Below are 23,555 nucleotides of genomic sequence, written 5' to 3' on the forward strand. Positions count from 1 at the left end.
ATACCCATCCCCAAAATCAACAATACCCATTCCCCCAAATCAACAATACCCATTCCCCCAAATCAACAATACCCATCCCCAAAATCAATAATACCCATTCCCCCAAATCAACAATACCCATTCCCCCAAATCAACAATACCCATCCCCAAAATCAACAATACCCATTCCCCCAAATCAACAATACCCATCCCCAAAATCAACAATACCCATTCCCCCAAATCAACAATACCCATTCCCGAAATCAACAATACAGACGCATTCTAAAAGAATGTTCACGCTGAGCAAATATGGTGGTGGCCGAGAGGATAGTAGGACATCCTTAAACTTTTGGATTTACATCTTAGACACCCAAATAACATAACTGTCCACTTCACACTATATACCCCCCCACCACCACCACAATCATGCTTCATAACGATTGGTAGATTGCCCTACTTGCAATCAGGATACCCTTCACACTATTGCTCTGGTGCCAGACCGGCCCATATACACTATGGAGATCTATGAGGTCATATCACGCTGCCAAGCATGACGCCCAACCAACATCCCACTGCTCACAGAGGGAGATAAATAATACATCTCACACACAGAATGGGGGTGATTAACCTGTGCCGCTGAGCAACAGGTGGAATGGGTAAGTGTCCAGGGAAATCGGCCATTGTGGACACCTGTAGCAGGTGTTATCACCCACCTGCATCACGCACAATATGTCCATGGTCACACACACACACGTGCTGCTCCGGAGGGGATTGGATTGATCGTCTGACACTTATCTGTTTATTTACCTCTATTGTCATTCAGGGAAGCTGCCTTTCACGCTCCTTCCTCACCGTGTCCGGGGTCTATAGAGCCGGCCGGCCGGTTTCTTGCACATCAATCGCCGTCACTCTTCTCCTGAATCGTGGGGATATGCGGATGGCGCCCGTTTGGGGTAACACAGGATGTTTTTTTGCACCTAATCCCCGTTTTAAATGTGAAAGCTTTGTGTTTGTTGCATTTAAATGACTGCTGATTCCCCCCGATGGACCCCAGAAGAAGTGTGGAAAAACGTAACCATTTAACCTCCAGGCGACCCTAACGTGAATTACTTTGAATCGTGCTGAAGGACGCTGACAGCCAAACATTAAAATGCTTTTATATCAACAGGTGTTTTTGTTTTTCTTTAATTTTGTGTATTTTTCATAATAAATAATACATTTATTTAAAAAATATTACATAACATATAGACTGAAAATGTAAAATACACTCTTAGGGGTTTTTAGAGCCCCCCCAACCCCTTCTTATTCTTCATGTACCAAAAAGAATGTAATTCAGTTATCCAATAAAAGTATCATCTTTACCAAAATTGCTCTCATAGCAACAGACGGAATCTTGCTGACTGGCGCATTCCATTGGTTGCCGGGGCGATTGCACCACATTTACCAAAGCCTCTTCATTTTATGGCTCCCTTTATTTTATTGGCTTCTCTCGCCGCGTCCTGCTGTCTTTATGTTCTCTGACACCTGGACGCGATAACCACAGGCTACGTCTTTTTTTTTTTTTATGAACCCCAAATAAACCCCCTGACTTCTAATTCCAGCCCCGGCATTGTACTCGGTCACTCCGCTCCCTCTCCGCCCCGCGAAACGCCTGGAGCTTTATTCTTCAGATGCTTTGTTCCCAAAGAATTCCAATCAGCTCACACTAACATAATGATTCCTCTTCTGTCGGAGCGGAACAATACCTGCAATCAGCATGGAGCCGCGCTGAAAGGGGACCCGGCCACATTCTGAAAACGTACGCCTAGGAGCATCTTGGGCGTAATTCAGTGTTTTTTACTGATTTAAATTTGGGTGATTTTTGTGCATAACATCATCGTTGTATTTCACGCTGCTAGATAATACTAACAAGTACTTATGTCAGCGCATTTAACTCTTGATACCCGGCATTGCTATTTTCCGATGAATGAAGCAAACGGCTCAGTGAGGCTTGGCAGCCGGATCCAGCCCCCCGACTATCGCGCGGTGACAAACAATACGCAGCTCTGAATACATTAACTAAATGCAGCAACGCAGGCAGCCCTCGGTTTACATCTACTTCACTCACTTACATCATGCCTCCGTTTCAGACCTGATCTCAAGTAACATCGCGGCATGCGTGGATTTACATCATACGGCGTTATTATTATTATTAGAGTTATTGACCCCTAAAAATACCTCTCATAGAATTTGCAGACAGATCAGCCCCATCCGGCCCGTCTAGTCTGCACATTAACCTTAACCAGTAGTTGGTCTCGTCAGAAGCCATACGCCAATCCAATGCGTGTATTAGTCTCTAGTCTACCACCTCTGCTGGGATGTTGTTCCACTTATCTACCAACTTCTCAGTAAAGTAAAGCTTCATTACATTACATCTAAACCTCCGATCTCTCTTGTTCTAACATTTCTCCTCCTTTACAAATTATACAGGTTTAATGGCAACCAAGTAAGCTTATGATATATTAAAATACCTTATTATGATGTAATAAAGATACCTTATTGCCTAATATATCGGGATGTCTTCAGCTTTCAGTTCTAGTTTTGTCATCCTCTATGAATGTATGGAGAGTACGAAACACAGCGGTGATTGTTTGCACTATATACATTATTACTATTATTTAAAAATACTACTACTACTACTACTAATAAAATTAATAAAAAAATACTACTACTACTACTACTACTACTAATAAAATGAATAAAAAATACTACTACTACTATTAATAAAAAAATGAATACAAAAATACTACTACTAATAACATGAATAATAAAAAAATACTACTACTACTAATAATAAAATTAATAAAAAAATACTACTACTACTACTACTAATAATAAAATTAATAAAAAAATACTACTACTACTACTACTAATAATAAAATTAATAAAAAAATACTACTACTACTACTAATAAAATGAATACAAAAATACTACTACTACTACTAATAAAATGAATAAAAAATACTACTACTACTATTAATAAAAAAATGAATAATACAAAAATACTACTACTAATAATAACATGAATAATAAAAAAAATACTACTACTACTAATAATAAAATTAATAAAAAAATACTACTACTACTACTACTAATAAAATTAATAAAAAAATACTACTACTACTAATAAAATTAATAATAAAAAATACTTCTACTACTATTAACATGAATAATAAAAAAATACTACTACTACTACTACAATAATAACATGAATAATAAAAAAAATACTACTACTAATAAACTTAATAATAATAAAATTAATAATAATAATATTACTGAAAATCAGGAAAATATAAGCAAACATTCTATGATTTTCACACCTAAAATGTTTTTTTTTATTATTGTTTTCTTTATAGTCAGATTCTATCACAGAGATAAATCATTCACCTTTTCTTTGAGGCGAAGATTTTCCTAACAGTGAAACTAATCACAGATTGTGTGAAAATACCTCAAATCACTGAGATTATTATCCGCAGATAACATTGTAACCTTGGGAATTACATTGTGAATCTGCACGGGAACCTGAGGATAGAAACCTTTTATTAACCCCTTAATGACAAAGCCCGTACATGTACGGGCTTGCAGTGCAATGTGATAACGAACGGTAAATGATTCTGGTTAATTGATGGCTCTTTAAAAAATGTTTTCAGTAGGTCTATAACAGACCCATTGTTTTAAGGGAAAGGTTTATTGGTTTGAAGGAGATCTATATGTCCTGTGTCTTACCCCGATACGCTAGGGAAATAATGTACCTTGTTATTTCACTGGGAGGGTGGTCGATAAATGGAACAGCCTCTCAGCAGAAGTGGTAGAGGCTAATGCAATAAGGGAATTTAAACATGTATGGGGTACGGCTCCTGAATCTAAGACGAGACCAACGACTGATTAAGGTCTTTACATCAGGAAAAAAGGGGGCAGACTAGACGGGGGCCGATTGGGTCTGATCTACCAGAAAAATCTATCTTTCTACTTTCTATAAAAAAAAGTAGGGAAACTAAGGCCACACAGCCCTGTGTAACCCTACAACAAAGTGACTCAGTTCCTTTATTTTTAGAAAATTACAGAAACAAAGAATTTGATAGCAAATCAGACCCATTCGGCCCCCATCTAGTCGCTCCTTATTCCTGACGTAAAGACTCAGACCTTAATCAGTCGTTGGTCTCGTCTTAGATTCAGGAGCTGTATGCCTATCCCACGCATGTTTAAATTCCCTCGCTGTATTAGCCTCTACCACTTCTGCTGGGAGGCTGATCCATTTCTCTATCACCCTTTCAGTAAAGTAAAACTTCCTTACACCTAAGCCTCTGATCGTCTAGTTTTAGATTATGACCCCTTGTCCCAATATTTCTCACCTTTCCAATTTGATCCACCAATTCTACCATTATTAATCATATTTGTTTGTGTTGAGAATGGCGGCACTGTCCCTTTAAACAATGCACTCATTTGCAAATCTCTATGCATTGTTTTCTTAAATAAACAATACCCCCTTGATATATGATCCGCAGGTAAACATGCCGTACAATAGGGGTCAGGAAGCCCCTTCCCCACCTAAGGCAATTCCTATTCATTTTCATTTTTTTTTCCTTGACTCAAAATAATCTTAAGCGCCTCTTAAGCATTTTCTTTTATTTCCTTCCTCCAAGATAAGGAATATCACGAAGCTGTCAGATAGGATATCTCCCGTCAATCACTGCGAGATCGGCCACGGCAACTGAATCAAGGAATTAGTGGCTTGGAAGTCAGCAAAAGGCCATGTTAAAAAAAATCTAGCCTCGGCGTGGCCCGATCGTGTGTGATCCCCAAAAATAAATTCTAACTCCTATCATCCTCAGCCGGCCGGCGACAGCTGACTCTCAGAGTAAGATATAATCACAGCTGCAGCACCTTAGCGGTTAGCCCACCCTTGATGCCCAGATTGGCTTTAGAGTTGGCTCAGCATCATGTGAGTTGAAGTTCCACTCCAAATGCTGAACAGCTGGTAATGTCCAGTCCTACATTTCAAGAATCTATGGCTGTCCAGACGGATTCCTCACATTCCGCTTGGCGTTTAGTGCGACCCTTGAATATCTCTTACCAAACGCTGCTTCTGCTCTTTGTTCATTTGACGGTTAATTTGCCCCAACCCTGAAGCCAAGAGGGCAAAAGGAATTTTCCCCACTTTTTTGTGTTTATACTTGAATTTGTTCAGAAGAAAAAAGTGCCCAAAATTACCTGCGTCTTTTATCCGAAATACAACAAATCAAGAAAAATGTATTTCCATCAGGGATTGATTTTTTTAGATAAACTGTTGGAATTAAACAGAGGCAGCAGGAAAAGGGCAAGAACAGCTTTCAGTGGGTAGAATTTCTTCCTATGATTCTAAATTAATAGAGCAACGATCATCTGTCCAAGCAAAGTGATGTGAGAACATACAGTTTTCGTTAATTTTTTTTTTCTGCATTAGTCTTCTGGTATAAGCAGGGACAAGGGGGGTGCAGCCAAAAAACTGTGGTCTAATTAGAAATTAAAGAATAATAAAAATATTATTTATAATATTATAAATAATAATAATAAATAATATCTAGGTCACGCTGGATACATATTGATGCCCGATTACGGAAAAAATTGCACCGATAGTTCAGTATTTGGTTAGTAAAAAGAGGTAGATAACAAATGGTTAATATTTCTTTTAGTGTAATAAGGAAAGAGGCTCCTTTGTTGTCTAAATTGAATGTTAGCTCCATACAGATTGTGTTATTAATTATAACTGAAATATGAAAAGATTCTGCAACTTAATATGCAATCCTTTTAGATATAAATCCAGCAGAGAAAGGGTTTAGAAGCTTAACTTTTAGCTCCTGTCCAGGTGGGCCGAATGCGTTTTTTTGGCATAGTATATTTTTGTATTTGTTGCAGGAAGAAATGAACATTCCTGAGCAAGGTGCAGGCATTCCTCACTCCCCGCTCCCTTCTGATTGTACGGTCCTTATTTAAAGGGGAATTAACACCAGATGGTTTGATTCTTAATATTAGATTAAAAATCTTTTTTTTCAATATTGCTCTGTTTTCTTTTATTTTTAAACAGTTCTTGGTTTATGGATAATATAATGTTTTCAAGCATATCAGCCATTTGTTCTCGCTCTGTTATCTCAGCCAGATCTACTAGACAAACACCCCGACTCCTTATCATACTGATAGAATGACACAGTCTGAATGACTCATCAGGACTCTCTGACTAATAAGCCTATGGAGGAACAGACTTCATTAGCATTAAAGCATCTGCTGAGTGCGGTGTTTGACCCGGGAAAGTCACCCAAAATACTACATGACCGACAACAATGGCTGCAGGTCTGTAGATAAAGAGAGTTTACTGGGACAAAATGAAATGCCATTTTTATCAATGCCGAGTCACATTAATGTATACAGCACTAGGGGGGTTATTACTGTATACAGCACTGGGGGTTATTACTGTATAGAGCGCTGGGGGTTATATTACTGTATACAGCGCAGGGGGGGTTATTACTGTATACAGTGCTGGGGGTATATGACTGTATACAGCGCTGGGGGTATATGACTGTATACAGCGCTGGGGGTATATGACTGTATACAGCGCTGGGGGGTTATTACTGTATACAGCGTTGTGGGGTATTACTGTATACAGTGCTGGGGTTATATTACTGTATACAGTGCTGGGGTTATATTACTGTATACAGTGCTGGGGTTATATTACTGTATACAGCACTGGGGGGTTAGTACTGTATATAACGCTGGGGGGGTTATTACTGTATACAGCGCTGGGGGGGTTATTACTGTATACAGCGCTGGGGGTTCCACAGCCAGAGATGCAAATAAACGAACGGGATGGAAATTGACTTCGTCGGCTCCTCTGCCAATATTTCCCTTAGCGTTAGTTTATTTTTTTGTAAATTTGAATGCAGCAGATGTTGATCTCATTGACTGGAGAGAAGGAAGCAAGGTGAAGCGCTCACAGAGCTCTCATACAATCCGTATATATATTACGCTTGCATCGGAGCGGCTATCTTGCATTAATAATATAACGATGAAAGGCCCCAGACATTGACTCACTTTACAGCAGGGTGTGATCCGCTTAGCCCTGCACAGCGCCATTGATGTTGGACGGAGGAATGCAAAGGGTTTGGGAGGATTCTTACGAGATGATGTTATGGGATTCTGCTTTTTTATCTCTCAGATGTTTTCTCCATCCCTCCCTTTCCCACCATCTATCATTATTAGGGAAAAAGGAACTTGTTTAATAATTGCTTTGAAAATCAAAGTAGGAGAGAACGGCTGCATGTCTGCCCTACATCATAGCTGGCAACTGTCCCAATACCGTGGAGCCAATACTTGGACTTAGGTCTGATCTATGTCTCTTTTGGCCTCTGTGCAATTAATATTTCACTGCGCACAGAGGGCACGAGTATGTCTTGGCATCACCTAAAGGTAGTAATCTAAATGTGTAACGAGTTCCAAGGCAGGTAGATATGCTTAAAGTTGAGAAATAATTGTAAACAACGTGAATTAATAATAATAAATTATTTTGAAAAGTCACTTCTCCGCTAACCAGAATACCCAAAGGCAAAAATACTGCTAGGAAAAAAATAATAATCTTGAAATGAGAAAATTCATGTGAAATTATAGAGATCTTTTCTACAGCGACATCTAAATATATATATATAAAGTGGTATTGGCAGGGAAGACCCAACCTCACGTAAATTTCACATAATTGTTGGTTATTCATGTATTTCTTCAAGCCTAATGACATACAGAATATTTCATCATCGAGCTTATGATCAACATTCTGGGTTTTTACCGTGGGAACTAAAGTATTGATATAATGGTTATTTATTAAGCCTGGGTCACGTAAATATATAATGTGATGGGTAATTTGGCTATTATGTGATTTCCATACAAGCCAAAGCTCCATAGGTTCATTTACTGGAGCTCCAGTCACCCCACGGCATTGGGTACTTTAGGAATGATGAAATAATGCACATCTTATCTGACTACGACATCAACAAATGATGCAGAGCCTGGGTATAATCAGAAAATCAGCACTCCATAAACCTCTGTGTTAAATGTCTAGAGAAGAAGAGCCACGTTTATTACTATAAGAGAAATAGGAACGCGGAACGCATGTCCTTGTCTACTATGGCTGGTGACGCATGTAGATGTAGTTATATGGCTGCTATACTTAGGAATGGACATTGTCCTAGACCTACAAATAAAAAAACATCTCATTTCTGAAGACTGAAAGCAAACATTTACTTATAGTTTGGTCTAGTTGGAAGAGAATCAAAGCATTATTATCTGAACACCGACCTCTGGCCCGGTTAAAGACTTTGATGCTTCACGTAGCCTTAAAAATATACGAAATTAATTCCCCTCCTTTATATCACCAATGGAATTGTCCATATCGGGGCTGATACATTATGGATCCAATCAAAATCTTTGATGGAATTTCAAAAAGTCAAGAAGCGGGTCTAGGGTCAGTGCTGGCGGCAAGCAATAGAAACATATAAGCTTACTGCAAAAAATTAAAGGGAAGGTCGATCAAGGTCGAGTATACGGCGAGGCAGCTTATATTGCAGAAACGTTACATTGCGATTTTGGGTAGAGACAGAATGATTTTTACAGTATCACATCTCCATCGGGGACAAACTCCAGTTTTAAAGACTGCGACTCCAATCATGCTCGGCCCAAAAATAAGGGTACGGTTCCATCTCGATGAATTTTTGACATAGCCTGTCTGCTGTAGTAAATAGTGATGCATACATTTACCTCTAGAGGGCGCCAGTCGTTATTTAAAGGCCACCGTCAGCATTACAGCTTTAGCATTTTGGTCAATCTGCGATTGTCGATATCGACTATTTTACCCATTATTACTGAAATCCGTGAAAGTCGGCGGCAGAACTGACAGCGTCTAATTAATAACCTATCATTATCCTTAAGCCACTGTTATAAAGCTTGCCTCAACCGATAAATATCAATGAACGACTTAACAATAGGGGAGAGATACCCTAACGGGGAGGAATAATAATGTAAATCCTGAGAACAGGAAGTTAAGGCGGCTGCTCCCATGGCATACACATAAGATGCGCATTAAAGATATATATTTAGTTTGGTTCCAAAATATGGGATTTTGCGAGACTACGGAATAGTTAAGCAACCCTGCGTGTACCTATAAACATTTACTCATTATTCAGTATTTGTTTATTGTGACAACGCTGTCAATAACACAACAAAACATATGCAAATTGGCTACAAACTAAAACACGATGGAGAGGAACCCGCTTCCTTCAGCGGATAAAGCACAGGAAGCCAATCACTTATACAGGAAGTCCTCGCGTGGCCCCCAATACAAATCTTACTGGGAACGGAATGCCACGTGTCTGACCCCGAGAGCCTTCATTTATGAAAGGACCCACTGAAAATATTCCGAACCCGAAATAAAGCCCCCATTATTCAATCAAGTATTTCAAGTCTGACCCAAGCCCGGCAGATGTCGTGACCCTGGGAATCGGTCTATTCGGATCCTGGTTAAATACGCTTCCGGTTCACCCAGTGGAAAGGGTTAAACCACTGTGACATTATTCATTTGTCAAGAGGTTCTGCAGCAGCCACTACCAATATCCACACACACACCCTTACATCTAATCAGACCAGCCTGGTGTTTGTGTTGATTGATAATATTTTTATGAATAAGCGCTAACATATTCCGTAACGCTGTACAATTGAAATAACAAAATTAATTGAGCAGGTTATAAATCCATAAGGAAGACATTTCCACATACAGATGCAGCAGGGGTCGGGGCCCAGTCTAGTCTTATGGCCCCTTCATACATACTTATGGTGGGAATTGGTGGCTTACTGAGGGCCCGCTCATGAGCTTACAATCTAAAAGGCATTATAGGGGTAACTGATATAAAAGTCAAGTATAAAAGAATCCATAGCTACAGCCGGACAGACACACAGCTCATTATCTTTCGCCCCCTGTAATAAATACTGCCCCCTCCCAGACGCCTCACGTCTCCCTCTTTCACACCCCCCCGTGCACTCATACACGTGGCTCTTCTCCCCTCTTCTACTGCGCCAAGCCACGCCCCCAAACGCTGCCACTTTCAGAACGCATGCCTGTGACGTCACTAAGCACTCCTATTGATAAAACCGCCGTGTAGCCGCTGTATCCCGGACAATTAAGCCGTGCAGGAGTCAAGGGTTGCTGAAGCAGAGCCGATCAGCAGCTCATTGGACTACCCGAACCCGGCTCGCCGCACTGCCAACCATGGAGTCCGCCTGCTACATCCAGTCCCACCCGTACGCCGGTAACCTACAGGGCGCGGATATATACCGGACTAGCACCCTAAGCAGCCCCGCTGCACCAAGGACACCCAAACCTGACATGACTCGGGCTCCTCAGCAGCCGACCTGCAAGATCATTACCGACCCATGCACCGGGAGGACGTACAGCAAGGGCCGGCTACTAGGCAAGGTAAACATGCTGCAGGAGGGCTCATCATGTCGGGGCTACGCATATGGATTATATGGGGGGGCTCGCTGTATCCTGTCCCCGCCGAGCCGCTTGGCTCACGATTGGCGATCCTTTAATCCTGACAAAAAAATGGTGGCTGCTCCCGAACCTCCTGGGCTCCCTGATCCCGGTCGCTGTTGCCCTGCGCCGGGGCGTAATGCTTCCTAAACCGGGCTGCGGATTATGGCGAACACACCTGGCCGGTTTCCTGCAGCAGCCCTGTACCTGTGCTGCGGAGGCGGTGCCGGTGTCTGGCGGTGTGCGGGGTATACAGCGCTGTGCAGTGCCAGCAGCACCCTCGTTACCCCCCATATACTTGCCTCTGGCAGCCAGCATCTGGGGTGATTTCATCCTGCTGTTTGAAACTCCCATCAGTCGCAGCCAGCCATTAAACTCTCAAAGCTTTACATGCATCCCGATTCCTCCTGATAGGACAGATGTGCTCAGTCTGAATGCCCCTGATTATTATTGGTGGAAACATTAACTCATCTATGCCTTAAATTTCTTAACCCTTTTGAGACTTAATGCAGATTAATGGCTGTCTAATTTATTTTGCATATCATGCAGAGTGTGAGCTTTTCTGCCCAGCCCCTTCTATCTGGCTGATCCCTTGGGGGTAAAATAAACAAAGTGACCAAATGGCTCATGTTTATATATATATATATATTTTGTTAAGCCATTTGTCGCCTGGAGCAGTGGCCCGGCGAGCTGACGCTTTATTGCGGGGCTGGCGGCTGGATCATTGAGATGTAGCTGTGCTGCGGCTGGGTGTTGTGTGATTGAGTCTCTTGGTATGCTCTCTGCATGCTCAGACATAGCTCTCTTTCTGTGGTGTCCATAGATATCCATTGATCTCTCATTCTTTGCGCCTTTAATAAGCCTTGAGTCATGTTTCCTTATGCTTATCCCTTCTTCCTATTGTCTCGCCCGTCCGGTAGCAGGCAGGTGAAAGGTTTATATTCGTAAAACCTGCACCGGTTTCTTGATTCAATGAGTCTACGGTGTTGCAGCTTGGCTTTGGATTGTTATCCTTGGGTTTATTTTTGATGTGTTTTTTTTTTTTTTTTTTTTTTTTTTTTTTTTTTAGAAACTGGATCCTTGAGACTAATTGTCGCTATTAAAAATAAAATAAAAATATATTTAAAAAAATAAAAAAACTCAATGACTTTCCTTTGCAGTGTGTTCCAGCCATGAAGGTGTTAACCGCTTTTAAAATGTAATCTTATAAAGTCACTGTTTTTATATTGTGTTATGCGGCTAATTTTGTTCTGGCGATGGCCGTTGGGGATGAAGTTTCTGGAAATGACCAGCACTTGATAGGCTAATAGTGTGAGTGTGTGTAGAATATGTATTATGTTCCTGCGGTAATGCAAAAGCTGCTAATCGTTAAGGTAAATGTACTCCTGAACCCGGGGTTCTGTATATAGAATGCTTTACGCTAATAAGGGAAGTTAATGCATCGGTTAATCTTTAATGGGGCAAAAAAGGCTGCTGCTTGTAATTTAGCAAGTCTGCCAATGTTATACGTGTAGGATATGTGCTAGAGCATGCGTTTATAAGGCCCGTTCTGGGCTGGCTGTTCCGTGTTATGGTAGATGAGACAGATGTTGGGATTCTCCCACGGAAGCCCCTGCCGCTTCGTGATGTAATAAAGACCTCGTCGTGTCGCGTTCTTCTGGATTTTGATGTGGTGGGTTTCCTGTGTTCTGTGGGTGGCCGTAAAGTGGAATCCTCATTCAAACTATAATCCGTAATACGAGATGTCTCATTATTTCCCCCGCAGTCTCTGAAAAGTCCCTCGTGTTAATCATGTCTGTCTGTCTTCTAGGGCGGCTTTGCTCGATGTTATGAAATGACTGAAATATCCACCAATAAAATATACGCTGTGAAAGTTATCCCACACAGCCGCGTCGCCAAACCCCACCAGCGTGAGAAGGTGAGTGAATGCTGCTGATGGGTCTCTCAGCCTCACGAGTCCTAAACGCGTTGGTATCTGTCTTAACGGGGTCTCTAGATAACTCCTAATACCGAGTAGACATGAGGTCTCGGATGCCTCAGAGTTCTAGATTGTCTAGAAATGACGGAGAACACTGGGGGTCCGGCCATGCTTAACCCCTCAAAGTGGTCACCTGGTCCCCGTCTCGCATTAGTTAACTGGCACCACTTCACTCGCGCTTCATTGGCTGGCTGTTGCGGGTAACCAGCCAATCAGAGCATCCTGCCTTGTTTACCGCTGAAGAAATGGAAATTCGCAATCAGTCTCTGAAATGCAGATGTTACTAAAATCATTAAAGATATTTCAAGATTCTTTTCCGTGATTAGAAAACTCTCGTGGGGGGGGGGGGGAGAGATGTATGGAAATGTCTTCTAGTTCGTCGCTCCAGAATCTAGATAATGCTAAATGATCAGCAGTCTAACGTTTCCATGGTGATCGCACAATGTTTGGGCTGTTGCCCCAGGATTGCTGTTTATATACGTACAGCCCGACGAGCTGACATCACATTCCTGATACTTTTTAAAGCTGTCAATATGAACCCATAACACGCCCATGTCGGCTTTGTCACCTCGGTCAAAGGGACTCATCCCTCTTTATAAAGATGTACCCGCCTGCGGTTTATTAGCCTGCAAACCTTCCATAACGTTTACAAGTCTTCGTTAACTTCTTTTATTCCAGTAAAAAAGGTGTGATTTCCAGTTTAACCCTTTAAAACGGAGACCAAGTCAAACCGTAGCAATACAACAAGTGCCCAACTCCTCCGGCAGCGGAGTGTTAAGTGATTATATTTAAATTGGGTTACAATCGGTGATATTGCTTGGTCGCTAATAAAGTGCCGGCTGAGTGATGGGAGTTATGGTTGGAATGATTGTCAGATGTGGTACTAAGTAAACGTTCTTTCTCAGATTGTAAATGAAATTGAGCTCTCACCGGGACCTGAGTCACAAGCACGTGGTCAAATTCTCGCACTACTTCGAAGACGCCGAGAATATTTACATTTTCCTCGAGATATGCAGCAGGAAAGTAAGTAACTTTACAGAGTCGATATTTTCCTTATTATTCTGCGGCTCTTCTAAGCCTTGGATACCGAGCCGGTCTCTGCCCTGATGGCGTCCGCTCCTCCCCTGCCGTGCCGGTTTCTGACTCTGATGTCACCCTTTAATTAACACCTCGCTTCCTGCGCTTTGCCAGATCGGTTGCGTATTCAAATCATTCTCGCCCGCGTCGTGTTATTTCCTGATGCCTCTTGTTATGACGATGCGGAGGTGATAAAAGGGGAAGTGTCTGCTTTGGTGGGACCACAAACGTTGATTCACAACTTTTTTTTTTTTTTAAATTTTGTTAAATAGGCAAAAATCTAGAACCCCCCCCCCCCCCCCCCAATTTGTCACTCATGGACATGGTACTGCGGGACTCCTGCCGGATTTATTTGTAAAGGGAAATAGGACGGGGGGAGAATACAGCTTTTTGTGAGTTTGAAGTGTTTTTGTATCCCCCCCCCCCCCCCCCACCCCCAGCCGCCCCATCATATAATGTAATTTGACCTCCCAGTAAAATGCTAACCAGCTGTTCGGTCTCCTCTATGGCTGCAGCTGCCTGTGAAGTGTCTTTATGATGCGTTAGAACCAGACAGGCTCAGCCGACCATCTGGAAGGCATAACAAGGCTTGCTTTATAATGGCGTCCGTCCCTCGAGCTGTGAATGGGCCCGAGCGTTTAGGGTGTCTCTTTACTTCATGTGCATGATTCACAAAACACGTGGTTGGCGTGGGACTGCTTCGGTACTGCGGGTTATCTCAAGCAGCTGTGTTCTGTTTAGTAGAACCTCTAGACTCGCGGGGCGATCCGGTTTCGGTGTTACTATGTAGCTTTATAAAGGACGATGGGTCGCGTTTCTTGCTTCATGAGTTCAGTTTCCTTAACTTTTTTTTATTTTTTTTTTAACCCTTGCAGTCGCTTGCTCACATCTGGAAGGCACGACACACCCTGCTGGAACCAGAGGTGCGATATTACCTAAAACAGATCATTTCTGGACTGAAGTACCTGCATCTCAAGGGAATTCTGCACCGCGATCTAAAACTAGGTATTTAGACAGTTTGGCTTTTGAAACATTTTCATTATTTGTAATTCAAAAAAAAAATAATAAAAAAAAATAAAAAAATTTATGCTGCCGTCACTTGTCCTTTTACGCTAACAATGGCTTCCCGGGCCATGTTCTTGCCCCCTTGAGTTTCGTAGGGGGTAAGATTGTTTGCACGCGCCTCCCCAGCTTTGTTCTCGCCTTCTTTGATTTAAGATAAACAAATGTTTAAGTGCGGAAGTGTCACGGCGTCTGATCTCAGAGATGAAGATCTTAAAGGCTTTCGCTGAAACCCGTTCTCTCTCTTCTCTTTGCAGGGAACTTCTTTATCAATGAGAACATGGAGCTGAAGGTGGGGGATTTTGGGTTAGCTGCACGATTGGAACCCCTTGAACAGAGAAAGAAGTGAGTTTGTGTATTCTGCATTTATTGCCTTTAACGCATATAGCGCTAGGGTAACGAGCTGTACGATACCGCTGGTGGACAAGGTTTGACGTTTATTTTCCCCATTTCTCTGCAGGACGATATGTGGAACACCCAATTATCTGGCGCCTGAAGTTCTCTACAGACAGGGTCACGGGCCGGAGTCGGACGTGTGGTCTCTCGGCTGTGTCATGTAAGTATTGGTCCAAATAGCTCTGATTTCCCTTGAATACGCTGTTGTCCTGGGTGCATCTAAATTGATGTCAGTGTGGCTCTTGTGGCGTGTAGGGTATGGAAAGTGCATTACTTCTGTTATTATTAATGTCGCACAGGAAGCCTGTGGCGTTTTGTTGCGGTCGGGTTTGTTTGTGCTGTTGTAACTGCATGAGCTTAAGGCTGTGCTATGGAACCCTTGTGTCTAACTAGCTATGTTTTTGGGTGATATTAAGGGCTGTGGAACATCATGAAATATACCCACCCTGTTAATGTTTCCTCTTTCCTCATTCCCATTACTGTATACCCAAACCTCTGCCCCTTTCGAGGGGAAACGGTCTATAGCATTGGCTTCATAAATGTGTGGAGCCCCCATTCTTTGGCTATTGGCGCTGTCCACATTTCTTTTATTTCATGCATGGTCAACCAAACTCTTGTTCACCTTCCTTGCAGGTACACTTTGCTTTGTGGAACTCCACCTTTTGAAACATCTGACCTGAAGGAGACCTACCGCTGCATCAAGCAAGTGAAATTCACCCTCCCTGCCTGTCTCTCCTCTGCTGCCAGACATCTCATCGTAGGGATCCTGAAACGCAGTCCCTCCGAGAGGCTTACCCTCGACCAGATCCTGGAACATGAATTCTTCACAAAGGTTTGTCTCTATCCCAAACTCTTTGCCAATGACGTGGCCAATGCGTTGGCTGCCGCTTTTGAAGGATTTAATACTGAGTTTTAATTCTGTTCCCCCAGTACAATTAAATTGTAGAATTCTAAACTGTTGTCCTCTTCTAGGGCTACACACCAGACAAGCTTCCACCCAGCAGCTGCGTGATGATTCCAGATCTGCACCCACCAAATCCTGCCAGGAGTCTCTTCACCAAAGTTGCCAAGAGCTTGTTTGGCAAAAACAAGTCAAAAGGTGAGTTAAGCTTATCTGCTATAAACCTCTGGGACAAAGGTGTTCCAATACCCAATTGATTTAACTCCTTTTTTTTTTTTTTTTTTTTTTTTTTTTTTTTAACTGACATGGTTAAGTGTTTAATCAACTAATCAATAGCATTTCTTTCTACAGCAAAGAAAGCTCCCTCGGAGGAGAAGGAAGAGATTTCCAAGCTGGTCACCGGGCTGGTGAAGACATCAATCTGCCGGCAGCTCAGCTATAAAACTGTGGATGGGAATGAGGTGAGTGTATCATGGAAAGAACAAGCCATTATGCCTTTAAAATGCATTAAATCTCGGAGTATCGGACTGATGTCATCTGCTCTGTAGATGGTTGGCTACTTCCAGGTTCATGTATGATTAGAACGTAGGTTTCTTACTAAATGTAACACCTTTTTGTAATCTAAAATTGCAATTTTTTTAATAGTGGAAGTCCTTGCTTGGTATATGCGAGTAGACGTGGCACTCTACAGTAGGATAGGGGTTCAGTAAGTATTGGGTTGGAGGTCACGGCCCTTTTAGTGTCTTTAGAACCCCAGGAAAATCTGCTTAAGTGTTCTTGGATTCTTCCCCTGAAAAAAAAAAAAATGGTCCACCTCATTGCCGTCTTCGTTTTTTGTCTTTAAGGTTGCACCGGTAGCGGGTCTCGCACTCACAGCCAGCTCCAGTCCCGTTGAAGCTTTGACAGAAGAGGCTTCTGGGAAATCAGTGTCTCGCTCTATCCGTGGCAGCTTGGTTAGCAGCAGTGATGGTAGGTGACTGCTCGCAATATGCTTTTATTGCCACAAGTAAAAATTCCAGGCGTTCATCAGCCTCTTAAATAACCCCGTGTAAAACCTACTCGCTACTTTGTGTAACAGTGTCCATCATAAAACTAATCCATGTGAAACTTTATTACAGCTTTTGAAGACTGTGTCACGGCATCTGGTGTTATGGAGACTGCTCTTGACGTTCTGAAGAATTGTCTCTCCTCCATGCCCAAAGGTAAGGCAACTTTTTTTTTTGTCAAGGGAGATACCCTTGATTCTTTCTAACGAAAACTGCTGAAAAGTTGGCTTCCGTCACAAACTAATACTATTTTTTACCTTTAAACAGAAGAGGGCAAACCCACCTGTCTGGCAAGACATGAACCCTTCGTTTGGGTGAGCAAATGGGTGGATTATTCCAACAAGTATGGATTTGGATACCAACTTTCCAACCGCAGCATTGGTGTTCTCTTTAACAATGGGACTCACATGGGTCTCCCAGCCAATCACAGGTGAGCGCTCAGGGATGAGGTTTATTAAGCCTTTTTTTGGACACCATTAATGCTGCCGTAGAGTATGCAACGCACTGCACGCCGCCGCTGTCGTAGTGACTTCTGGAGAGGGAATGAAAACCGCCTAATCTATTATAGGTCTGGATGTAATGCAGGGTTTCTGGCTGCCAATCCCTTGGCTCTTTGCCTAGAGCTGCTGCATTAATCTGACTCCTGGACTCTTATCAAGTAGCTGTAACATCCACTGCGCTACCTTGAAGCTGATGCATTATCTTCTATGCTTTATAAATGATCTTTTTGCTTTCCCTGCCATACTGCAAATCACTGCCTGCTGCGAGACCCAGAACTCCAATAACCGAATGCTAATAGATTCCGCTATAACCTTGCAGCATTAACCCCTTCTAACACATTTATTGGCAAAATATTGTCAATTCTCAGGATTGTAAGCCTCTTTACCTAATGCATCGGTTCATCTTTGTCGGACAAGTCTAGTGTTGTCACACTTAATGTTCATCTTGTATTGAAAATATTCGTCTTCTTCCCCCTAGGAATGTTCACTATAATCTGACAAATAGCCGCCACTTTGTGTTCCCAACATCTGCTGTCCCTGAGCAGTTACAGGGCCAGATGAGCATCCTACAGTATTTTGCTTCTTACATGGAGAAAAACCTGATGAAGGTGAGAAATCCCTATGGCTCAAACTATGGGGGGGGGGGGGGCGGCATCATGAAATTATTACAAGGCTTAGTAGCATTTACATAGTCTCTTCTGCGCCACCAGTGTCGGATGGACCGGTTGCCTCTCGGCAGCGCTATTCTTACATATCTTTGTTAATAAAACCAAACGTTCATTGGAATTGTCCAGTTCTAGATCCTAATTATTCCAGGAAAAAACTGACTTGGGTTCAACATGTAGACCTTTACCGGTGTCTCACAAATGGTTAATGTCAAGGCATCTGCATAGAACTTGCATTGCAAATAAAATGGTTCATTTGCATGGGTTGTGACGCATAACTCTGTAGGAAAGTGTTTCAGGTGTGGTTATTCACTGTTGGAAAGCAGAGATGCCCATTGTTTCCAGACATCTGTGTCATCTAAAAATAGTGCTAATAAAGCATTGACTTTTTTTTCGGTTCTCCATACAATGAAGCCACTTCCTCGTTGGCTGGGTGTAGCAAATCCTGTATAGCGTGGAAATAAATCTTCTAATGTCTACACGCTGTAATGTCCGTGGAATTCCATACTTTGTCTGCAATAGGCTTTAATCAGGTCTTTGCAAAGCACCCTGGGTAGATGGACATATTAACAGGACGCCCCTAGGAACACCATGATGTCATACAGACTGAATTAACTCGGCCCAAGTTTTTGTTCTGCAAACTATCCCTGAGAATGAGACCCGAAGCCCACAGGGGTGTGGTGAGAACGGGGTATTTCTAGCCCTAGAAAGCGTAGTCATCGGTGTTACAGGAATGTTACAGAACCAGTTGCCTTCTATCTTATTTCTTTACTGCTAGTTTTCCCGTGTCTGAGGTGTTGTAGGCACTTTGTCTTAATGCCCACTTTTAGGTTTGTGGGTCTATGTATGTGCTCATTTTGGGGCTACCACTCACAGAATGTCCGCTGTGGTTTTTCTTCCTAGGGAGGAGACCTTCCATGCCAAGAAGAGGGGACTAAACCTCTTCTACTGCTCCTCCAATGGGTAAAAACCGAGCATGCGCTGCTGATGCTATTCAACAACGGGACCCTCCAGGTGAGTCCAGCTTTTATTTTAGATTCATATAGTTTATTAACTGTGTTGCATTTGCCTGGCTATCAATTTGCAAAACAGAACCTCATTACTTTTATTTGCACCAAGGGGCTAATATGACCCTAAAGTATCTGAACTGGAGTATTGATCAGAGGGTGGCCGCCATGTTTAAAAGCGGCTTAGGTCTATGATCATTTTTAGATGTGGAGCCATTGAATTGTACAGAGCTTTGTAATCATCTGTATGACTTTACTTTCCGCAGGTTAACTTCTACAACGACCACACAAAGCTCATACTGTGCAAACCTCAAGACTCCTACCTTCTCACTTACATCAACCGAGACAGAAACTCTCAGACCTTCCTCCTTAGCTCCTTGGCGGAGACCGGCTGCAGTGCGGACATGCTGCATCGTCTCAAATATGCCGTGAAGCTCCTACAGCAGAAGGCAGCGTGCTAGGATGGTACGCTCCTCGGCTACAACTACTCTTCTCCGGCCCAAATGGCCAATCTGGACTTTACTTCAACATGCGCTGCAAGCCGCTCGAGACTTGACACTGGGCAGTCATGCCCTATTATTTTGGCTGAGCCAACTTTACTAGAATACAGTCCACCAAAGGGATTTCAAGACCTTCTCTATGGGATGTTCACTACAACCTTAATGGGACTTTGTGGATTACTTAGAGGACTGAAAATATAACTTGTTGATATTTAATCAAATGGTTCATCTAATCATTTCAGTGTTCGTTAGGACATTCCCTACAATTCCCTTTTGGGTGAAACTGAAGATAAGATTCAGACACGTCCATTCCTGGGCTTGCGATGCTCTTCATGTCGTGAACCAGCTGAAGGTTGGTCCATGGTGTCTCTTTAAATGCCAAACCAAAATGGTGACCTAATCTATTTCTGGGGCTAGTAAAGGTAACACAGAAAAATCAAAATATTGACCGGCAGATACATTTTGGCAAAAGGCTGTATTGACTAAACGCGAAGCTGCTAAATAACCCTTGATTGGGCAAATGATAAAATTCCTTCACCCAGCATAGGACATAATTAGGTTATTGTTGGCTGTTTTGTACTGTTCTCAAACAATTGTCTGCAGTGATCCGATGTGAAAGTGTCACGGTGGCCGTTAATGAGCACCGACCTACCCCCAGATCTTACATCTGCACCAGCTAACGCAGACTGCCCTTGTTAACTTAATCCAAAGTTTTGTAGGTTAATTTGCTTTATCGTCTGCCGGCTTCTTACTCTGAAATGAGCGATCATTAAGACTAATATTGTTTGGGGGTGCTACTCATTATGGGTGGCTCGCTCTCTTGTCCACCGTTGTTAAATGTGCTTAACTTCTGTTGGTATTCAGATGCCCAGACAGTGTCTAGCTTGAAATTCTATAATGTTCCCTGTTGTCTGTTCTTAGTGAAACACTTTATTTTATACAATTCTTTTAAATGTTTGAAACCATGCAAGTCACAAAAGGCCTATTTGGCATAAGCTTCACCCCCTCACCCCTTATAAAGTAGCATTCACCGTAAGGGTGGTAGTTACAATTTGCCCACTATCCTCAAATCAACAAACTTGTGTTACGTTGAAGCTCAATCAGCCGTGGTTTGGGATATACACTATCTTCTACACTTCGTCTTACACTAACTTACTACAGAAATCTGTTTTAAATACAATTTTACTTTTATTTTATTTTTTTTTGCTGTTCTAAGCAAAACTTTTTTTTTTTTCTTCACTAAGTCTGACTATAGCGGTTTTATTATGACTCGTCTGGTATTGCCTTTTTACCAAAGACCCCATAAAAAGGGGTTTGATCTGTGAATCTGAGTGCCACTCTGTATTCTCAAGGTGCTAAAATGTCTTCGGGCGCTTTGGGGTTTCCCGACAGATTATATATATCTATTTTTTTTTTTATTATTTTTTTTTGTTGTTGACGCTGCTGGGAGCTCTCCTGGTTTTGCGAAGGTTTGAATGCAACAATGTGAATTGTCTTCCCTTTCCTAAGAACCCGGTTTAAAGTTAAGGCTGATACTTGAAAAGCTTAATTCACGGTACTAGCCCCCCAAAGTGTGGGCAAGGCACTAATGCTGTGTATTCTTCCTTAATTTAAATAATGTGGTTAATTTATGTTCACTTTTTTTATTTATAAATATTTATTTTAAAATGTGTATTGTTTTTCCTGTTCATACAGTTAATCAACTGAAAAGGAGAGCTGAATAAAATTTGTTTTATACAAAAAGCAACAAATAAAATGATCTCCAGAAAAGTATGCTTTGAGCTGTTTTTTTTTTTTTTTTGACATTCTTCTACTTGAATAAGCTTTTCAGCTGTCCTGCTCAGATACCCTTCCTTTTGTGGATGTGGTAACCCCCTGAGTGCCAGAGGCACAGAATACATTATAAAAGCCATCTGGCACTCGTGTCACACTGACCTAGTGTTTAGACAGGGCTTTTCGACACGCACACTCCCATTGTTTGCGTTGAACCCGGTTACAATGAAGCGTGTGCTCTGCAGCTTAACGTGGTCTCTTCCAAGCAGCTGTACACGTTGGCTTCCAACCAACTTTCAATGAAGTCCTTTCCTGCATCATTAAACGATCCTGAAGATGGTTTATTCATGTTGGCGGGTGAGTAGCTGGTTTGGAAACTGGCAGGTATATTCATGAATCTGTTTGCATGGGCCAAACTCAATGAGACGAGTCTGCTGCAAGAATGGCTCAGCTGATAGGTAATATTGGAGGTTCTTGGATTAGCCCTTGCATTATAAGATCTCTTTGGTTTGGCCCTTCATGTGATATCGGTTGGAACCTTCAATTCTATCAGAATCCCAGAATATGTATATGGTAGCAAATTGGTGGCACTAGGGTTGTAATACTACCCTCGACGGGTCCAACTCTTATATTTTGCTGACTACAACATATAGCATGAGTGGTCCCCCTATAGCATGAGTTCCTTCTAAGAGTTTATAAATCCCATGTACTATAAAGAATCATTATATAGATGTGCTCAAGAAAAACTGGTTGATTTGGCATACCTAGGTGGGTAACACGGCAAGTAACTTGAATGGAACCATAATGGATAGTCTGCCATTTTATTGGTGGGTTAAAGGGTCGTACATTAAACTGTGAGATGTCAACACCTTTTTATTAAATAGATTGTAGATACATTAAGGATAATATAAAGAATGACTCTTTTATATAGCATATTTCTGATGCAAGGGACTCTGGTGCTGCTAATAACAAAAGGTGACGGGTTTAGTTACAAAGTATATAGGACAGATATTGTGAAATATACTTTGGTAAAGTTAAGGTCTACCGCTGCAGAACTGTGCTTTGCGTGGCATTATTCATGGTTGTACTAAACCCTCCACCTTTTATCAATAACTTCTGTAGGGAAGGAGTAGATAATTGCAAAGATCAATGCAATCAATAAGGTCAACAAGCAAATGATATAACTTTGTAGCACAGGGAGAACTAGCAGACGTTATTCATAATAGAGACAGTGAACAGTGGCTACAGCAAACAAAGAAGGATTAGTGAATGTAGCCGAGGCAAAATTATCATGCTGTGGATCCCACAACGAGCGACTGGAGACCTTCACCCCTTGCTGGCCCATTTGTCCCAAAAAGACACTGCACACTACCTTGTACCTGGAAGGGCAAATCTCCTTTAGCTTGCTACGGATGAGGTCTGACAGGTTCTGGGTCAGTTGACCGCTGGTCAGAGGGTTATAGTTAGTGTCTCCAAGGTAGCTGCCCATAATGTTCTCTAGGACCTTCTGAACTTTGCTTGCGTTGAATCTGCAGTCTTGGTCTGGTCCAACCTTGTAAGTGTTCTCATACTGAACTTCTTTAATCGGCTGGAAGAGGGGGAGTCCTGAGAAACTGACGCGTCCATAATGAGCCCAGGGTCCAAGGGACAAACGTTTGGCCTGGCTCATTGCGCACATCGAATTTTTGCGGGAGAATGGCAGGTTCATGTTGCTGACAATGGAACTTCTACGAGAACTAATATTGGGACGTTCGTCTATGCTTCTCAAGCGTAGGAGTGGACGGGGAGGCATATCAATGGAGTGGGAGCTCCGACGAGTGGACAGAGGGGCCGCCTTGACTTGTGGTGTTCCTTCTGCTGCCATGGCCTGGTTAAACCGAGCCAAGACATCCTCAGATAATCGGGATGGGTGGTCTGCCATCTCAATGGTTCTTTCACTTTATTTTTCCTAAAAGAGGAATGTGATTAAGTTGCGCAATCACAATTACATTTCTTATTAAAGATAACAAATTCATCAGATCTGGATATACAATTGTTATATTTTGGGGCACAACTTTACATTAGCCATCAAAGCATATTTTAGGCT

At 42.1% G+C, this 23,555-nt stretch overlaps 2 protein-coding genes across 2 annotated transcripts; one reads left to right on the forward strand and one right to left on the reverse strand.

Annotated features, from left to right (window-relative positions):
- Window positions 1–10,300: 10,300 nt before the first annotated feature.
- Window positions 10,301–19,657, forward strand: LOC149271400 (serine/threonine-protein kinase PLK3-like). Its single transcript, XM_089507476.1, is given in 16 exon segments — window positions 10,301–10,507; window positions 12,375–12,482; window positions 13,448–13,468; window positions 13,470–13,565; window positions 14,495–14,624; window positions 14,939–15,026; window positions 15,142–15,237; window positions 15,711–15,909; window positions 16,050–16,176; window positions 16,330–16,439; window positions 16,824–16,947; window positions 17,097–17,180; window positions 17,292–17,454; window positions 18,003–18,132; window positions 19,093–19,203; window positions 19,463–19,657. Coding segments are annotated over 16 exon segments (1,989 nt in total).
- Window positions 19,658–22,682: 3,025 nt separating this feature from the next.
- On the reverse strand, window positions 22,683–23,390 carry LOC149271401 (dynein light chain Tctex-type 4-like). Its single transcript, XM_089507477.1, has one exon. It carries the CDS (start codon window positions 23,388–23,390, stop codon window positions 22,683–22,685), a length of 708 nt encoding a protein of 235 aa, XP_089363603.1.
- Window positions 23,391–23,555: the final 165 nt, after the last annotated feature.

Source organism: Sceloporus occidentalis, unplaced genomic scaffold, assembly GCF_023333645.1.
Source record: "Sceloporus occidentalis isolate IW3139 unplaced genomic scaffold, rSceOcc1.0.p SCAF_526, whole genome shotgun sequence".
In the NCBI taxonomy this organism is placed as follows: Eukaryota; Metazoa; Chordata; class Lepidosauria; order Squamata; family Phrynosomatidae; genus Sceloporus; species Sceloporus occidentalis.

What these genes read in the sequence shown, in the direction of transcription:
- LOC149271401 (XM_089507477.1), bottom strand. Translation starts at nt 23,390, where the DNA reads ATGGCAGACCACCCATCCCGATTATCTGAGGATGTCTTGGCTCGGTTT.